This window comes from Myzus persicae, unplaced genomic scaffold, assembly GCF_001856785.1.
Source record: "Myzus persicae strain clone G006 unplaced genomic scaffold, MPER_G0061.0, whole genome shotgun sequence".
Lineage (NCBI taxonomy): Eukaryota > Metazoa > Arthropoda > Insecta > Hemiptera > Aphididae > Myzus > Myzus persicae.
In genome coordinates this window covers 241604-248374 of record NW_019103839.1, presented here as the reverse complement: position 1 = coordinate 248374, position 6771 = coordinate 241604, and the positions used below count along the sequence as shown (strand labels likewise).

General features: G+C 34.2%; 1 protein-coding gene and 1 pseudogene across 1 annotated transcript; one reads left to right on the top strand and one right to left on the bottom strand.

The window, feature by feature from the left end:
• Window positions 1-1658: 1658 nt before the first annotated feature.
• LOC111035419 lies at window positions 1659-2610 on the top strand (annotated as a pseudogene).
• A 2547-nt stretch (window positions 2611-5157) lies between these two features.
• Window positions 5158-6152, bottom strand: LOC111035411. Its single transcript, XM_022317015.1, has one exon. The coding sequence runs from the start codon at window positions 5905-5907 to the stop codon at window positions 5158-5160; it is 750 nt and encodes a 249-aa protein (XP_022172707.1). The 5' UTR covers window positions 5908-6152.
• Between the last annotated feature and the right edge of the window lie 619 nt (window positions 6153-6771).

The following is a 6771-nucleotide window of genomic DNA, read 5'->3' as shown; positions in this document are numbered from 1 at the left end:
TCTTGATATGGTCATAATGTTTTTCTTTTATATGTGATTCTTTTAATGAACTATAGAAATTTTCCATCGATGGTACGTTGGTTTCTTCAAGCTTATCCCAACTGTCTGTATAATCATAAGGGTATACCCCCTTACGGGTAACAAGTGGCATGTCTTGAGAAAAAAAGTGTTTAGCAGTGTATCTAATCTACTCGAATCCAGGTGTATTTAAATTTTTTGAAAGTTTCGATAGCGCTGCAGACACCTGAAAAGGGGGCATTGCTATATAACGGGTACACACGAGCAGCAGCTCTCTAAGTCTTTTCCATACACACAACCAGTAGCACCCTCGGTCTTTTTCATATACGCAAGACTTATGACACATGCCTTCTGGACGATATACCTTTTTCAAATCTTAAATAATAATTCGTATTCGCTCTTTCGTTTATTCTAGTTTATTTTAAATTGCGTTTATTTAATACACTAACTGTAATGATAGTCGAGAGGGTGTTGCCAGGCATTTTCTTGAAAATATCGTTGACGTAGGCCGCAAGATTGAAGAATTATTAAAAACAAATGTCCCATTAGTTATGAGCGAGGTAGATGATATACGAAAACACAATGAAAATAAAAATTGCAACTTTTGTAAACGTAGTTTTGACACGATCGAGAAAGTCCGCGATCATTGTCACCTGACTTTGAAGTTTAGGCAATCTCTATGCTTTCGATGCAATTTAAAATTAAAACAACCAAAATTCGTTCCTTGTTTTTTCCACAACCTTTCTAATTACGACGCTCACTTTATTGTAACTGAATTAGGTTATGACTAGCATTAAGGTTATAGCTAATAGTGAAGAAAAATTCATATCGTTTTCAAAATATATCAGTAAGACGTTTACTATACGATTCGTAGACACGTATAGGTTTATGTCATTAAAATTGGCGACTCTTGCCAAAAACCTTTTAACGCGAGATTTTTCGAAATTCCGCGAAACATCTAAATATTTTGATGCCGGGGATATGCCACTAGTCACCCGTAAGGTTAACCGTACGAGTATGCGGATAGCTGGGATAAGTTGGACGAGCTGAGTCTACCATCGAAAGAAGAATTTTATAGCACGCTTAAGCAGAAAGGTGTAAAGGATGAACACTATGAACACGCTATGGAGGTATGGAGGCACTTTCGATATAGAACGCTGGGCGAGTACAGTGATTTGTACCTGAAAATTAACGTGTTGTTACTCGAGGACGTTTTTGAAAATTTCCGCGATCTATGTATGAAAACGTACAATTTAGACCCTCCGTTTTATTATACGGCCCCAGGGTTCAGCTTCGACTCCATGTTGAAATATACATCGGTGAAATCGGTGAAAAATCGGTGAACATCGGAAAACATCGGTGAAAAAGTATATTATATATTATATATTTATTATTTAAAACACGTTTGACATGATTAATTTTATTCTAGGTACATAGAGTCATTCAATTCAATCAATCTCCCTGGCTTGCTGAATTTATTAATTTAAATACCGAGATGAGGAAAAAAGCTTTAAACGATTTTGAGAAAGATTTCTTCAAACTTATGAATAATAGTATTTTTGGTATGTATATATATATATATATATATATTCTCGTGTTCTTTGATTGTTTTCCAATTTCAATATTGTATAGGTAAGACTATGGAACAAGTTCGGCGCAGTATACAGATGGAGCTTGTTTCAAACGAAGAGAGAGTGCAGAAACTTATTAACTCGACTACATTTAAACATGCAACAGCATACAATGATAGTCTGAGTGCCATAACAATGGAGAATAAAATTATAAAATTCGATAAGCCCAATTATATCGGTATGTATCATAGCATGTATATTATATTCTTATTGATATTTAATAATTCCTTTCACAGGTTTAGCAGTGTTGGATATTTCGAAGACAAAAATGTACGAATACCACTACAATGTGATGTAAAGGCACTATGGTGATAAAATCGAGCTGATGTATACTGACACCGGTAAATTAATAAACTTATATTATTTATTTATTTTTATTCACATAATTAAATAACTGTTATTATAGATCCACTGGTATATTATATACACACTGACGACTTCTACGAAGATCTTGTAAATAATGTCAATCTGCTCGATCATATGGATACTACTAATTTACCACGAGACCATCCGTGTTATATTGCCGAACGAAAAAAGATCCCGGGACTGTTTTCGGATGAGGCGGATGGTCGTATTATGACAGAGTTTTGCGCGCTCCGTGCTAAATCGTACGCTTATAAAATCCAAGAAGTGGATGATATTATTCCGAAGGAGCAGTTCTTGGAAAAAGGCATAAGAAGATAATATGTGGTTAAGAACCATATGACATTTTTGGATCATCGGTGATGTTTATTTGAAGGTAAGGAGCAGGTTGACAATAATAGACAGCCGAACATGTGTATACGTTCATTCAATCACCAATTGAAGACAGTCCAAACCAACAAAATAACTTACAACAATTATGACGACAAGATGGTAGTACTAGAAGACAAAATCCATACACTAGCTCACGGGCATTTTAGAATAGAGTAAGTTTTAAAATTTATTTTTAATATTTTTTTTTATATTTTTATATATTTTTTATTTTTTTAATTAACATACTTTTATTATTTTTTATAGGGACGAAGAGTTGGCTGAAATTATGGCTGATAACGAAGTTTAACCCTATTTGTACATAAACCATTATCCCCATAGTTTAAATTTGAAAATATTGTAAACCATATAAATGTATATATTATACCTTGTAAATGTTAACTTATATAAGAAAAACACCTTGTTAAAATTTTATCAATGTATATTAAATGAAAATATATATATATATATATATAAATTTTGTATTAGCATATTTACATTTTTAAGAATTATTTATAAACCATTTTCTTACAGCAAAGACTTTGTAAAATGTACATTAGTAGGATGAAATAGCCGATTCAAAAACCTCACCCTCACACAACTCACCCGCTGCCGGTTCAAAAACCTCACCTACTCATCCGCCGCCGTTTTGACCCCACTCCTCACGAGCCGCCGATCCGATCGCGTACGTGCGTGACATACGTTTGCCGCTGTTATTCTAATCAGTTATCATTTTCGCGCATATCACATACGCGAGCACCATTATCAGTTATCACAAATGTTATCATTTGTTATCATATGTTATCAGTTATCATATATTTAAAAATATAATATTTGTGTTACCGGGAGGGTATGAACGTATCCCACCTCGACTCTAACCCATTGAACAATATAGTGAATACTGATATATTTTAAATACACGCTAAATAATGTCCACAAAAAAAATACGGACGTTGTATTATAAAAATATTTTAATGATATTAAAATGCCTATTAGTGAATAATACACATTAATAACCGATATACTTAAAAATGTCATACTCGCTCATGTCGCCAGGATGTCGCCGACTCTTAATAGTCAGTATATATCAATACTTAGAACTCCACGGTAGAGATTTCAATTAATCACATTCCAGCAAAATCCAGTAATATTGAAAAATGTCCCCACCTATTATAGAGACTCCTGACTTAAGGAGTCGGTGGCCATTTAGTCCGTCTGCTGCCTTAAACTGGTGTACACGTATTTTTCGTTCGCTCCGTCTTTATACATTTTAGTAAATTTTAAAGTGTGTGTTTTTATTTTCAAAAATAATTTTAAACATGGCTGGTTCTATCGCCAACAACGCTGCACTGTACAAAAAGAACACGTTCACTTATGTGCCTCCAGCACTGCAGTAATTTTATACTTGACTTCACCGGCCGTAAGTTTTTGAATGTAGGACTTGATCCTGCAGACGAATTCAACACCGTAGTAAAAATAATAACACCTTCGATATATGTAAATATGCCAGCCGACTTTCTAAGACGTATATTTTCCTTAATGGGAAATATATTATCGTTTATACTTGACATACCTCAAAAATACAAGCGTAATTTATTAATGGAAACAGAAATTATTTCGCTGTCTAGTATGGTGTATCAAGGAGAAAATGTGCTAGTCATAGAGTCTAAAAAAAAGGAAGGATGTCGTGTATTGCTCGATAGAAAATATGAATTTTTAACGCAAATCAACTCTACACAGGCGACATGGGCACCAACAAAATCATTGGTAATACTCACATTTAATTTTTAAAATATATATATATATTAACAAATTATTATTTGTTTAGCCTATTGATGATACCGATGGGCAAGCATCATCCTCACAGACGGTCATAACCAAACGTCGTAGGCGTAATTCAGACAATTGTGCACAGTACCCTCCATGGTATACAACCCCTCAATATATAGAACCAGCTAGCCCCCCCAGTCGATGAGAACGACGGACCGACGTCTTTCAACCACTCGCCATCAACTTCACCATCACTGATCGACTTCACAGGCGGCAAGCCCACGAAAAAATCAACTAAGCGGAGCGTAAAACGTAAACTGTCTGAATAATATTGTTTAAATAATTTTGTGTAAAATAAAAACAAGCATGATATTTAAAAAACAAGTTTTTTTTTTTTGTTTATTAGATTAAGTTTTTACAATTTATATTTAAAACAAGGTATAAAATATTTAAAAGGTATAAAAAATAATTATAAGATATTTATAAAGTATATAAAAAAAATTATAAAATATATACAAGGTTTATAATTTTCTAACATCTCCACTAAACGGATTGTAAGTTATAATCTGATCATGTAGTATTAAACAATAAGCTGCAGTCTTTTCTGGAAGAACTGTGTCCGTTTCAAAATCTATTCGTAGGTCTACAATACTGAATATTGGTGGCGGGTGGGTAGGTGAGGTTTTTGAACCGGTGGCGGGTGAGTACTGAGTTGGGTGAGGGTGAGGTTTCTGAATCGGCTATTTCATCCTACTGATAGGAGTGTTTGTTATAAGTAGTTTTTCAATTTTTTCAGTTATTTCCACAATACTATCAACAAAATATTTTGGAACGTCCTCGTTGTTTTTATTTCCACGATAAATCACTGGTGAAGTCGGAATATTAAATTGTTCGATCAGTTCGAGCGGTATGTCATCATTCGCTTTAACTAAAAATCCATAGCTCATCGCTTCGTGGTTTTGAAAAGCTGTTGATCCAATTTTCTCGTCACTTTTTTAGCAATGCTTCAAAATTGACGTAAATTACTATCAGAAGACTTTGTTTTTTTCCAAATAGTAAACTCTAGCATTGTTCCAGGTTCAGGCATCTGAGGTAGAATGGGTTTATGTGTGCCACATTTTAGCTTATGTTGTGCTAGTCCAACCTCTCCATTCAATTTATATTTGTACTGTTGTCCGTCGAATGATGTAAAGCACTGTTTACAAAAAATTATTTGTCCATTATGTCTGGTATTTTGTGAGCGAACGAGTCTAGAAAAATTAGAGATGTAGGTAAAGCGGCTGTTCTCTTTGTCTGATATTAATAGTAGATCGAAATGATTGGGTTTTTCTTCATCTACTACTTTTAGTGGAAATACTAGATGTTTAATAACTTTTGGAGGTTGACATTGCTTTTCGATACCGTAAACATTGACAGAGACGTTCGGAATTTTTCTTTCAAAAATGTTTACTTGGTGAAGAGGTGTCGGGAACGATAGTTCAGAAAAATTATATCGTCCTTCGTGTTCAAAATAATTTTCACCAACATAAGCTTTATTTCTTCCTGTCACATGTCTGGCAAAAATTGCCAATTTAAAGCATTGCATGTCCAGGTTTTGAGGGTTTATAGTGGCTTTTTCATTTTCTATTGAATCTGGTAATGCCATGTAGGAAGATCCACTCAAAGGTGTATATTTATATACACCCAACATTAAGAAATGTATACACTGTAATGTAAAGCCACTACCCTTGCTCGAATACTCAGTTTCATCTGTCATTAATTTTGTAAATACCTCTTCAACTATTTCTTGTACTCCAGTATCAGTGAAAATCGCCCTAGCTGAAGTTTTAAATGCACGGTTTTCAGACGAATATTCTACGTGCGGAATATTGTATCTAGCCTCTAGCTTTAAATTGAACTTTATAGGATGTATGTCGCAATTGATTTTAATAACTTGACAAGTTCTGATTGAATTGAATCAAGGAAGTATACATAGTTTTCTATATTACTGATGTTTCTAACGTGATACCAAGTGATTGTACGGTTCGACGAAGACGAGATTTCTACAAAACCAGGGGACTGTGCTAGATTGAAGCGTGCTTTTTTAGCAATTATAGCTGACTTTGTATTGGCCGAGGAAATACGTTTGCCGTTTTCACCCATATTGTATGAATCTTCAAGAAAAAATAAAAAAAACCCAGTTAACCTATGCCCAGTCAATCAAAATTTAAATTACTAACCTTCCATATCACAGAGTCTAAGATTTTTGACGGTGGTTAGAACTTCTATACAATCATCGTCATCGAGGTTGCTCAAAAATTCGTCCATCGGATTATTTCGTTCAGTTGATAAGGGTGTAATTTGGTTATCTTGTACTGTTAATAAGCGATCGTTTTGGGTGGGCGGTCCTGGACGTACAGAAGACGGTCCAGCTGGTATGTTGGGAACAAAAATGTGCGGTGCGATCTGAATATTTTCTACCAGTGGTGCTGGAATACCACCTAGTTATGAATATTATATAAATAAATATTTAAAGCGGAAAACAAAAAGTACGTACCATGAAATTTTTTTTATATAATATTTAATAAGGTTGGTCTTGTAACTGAATGTAATGGAACACCTAGTACACGGGTAACGCATA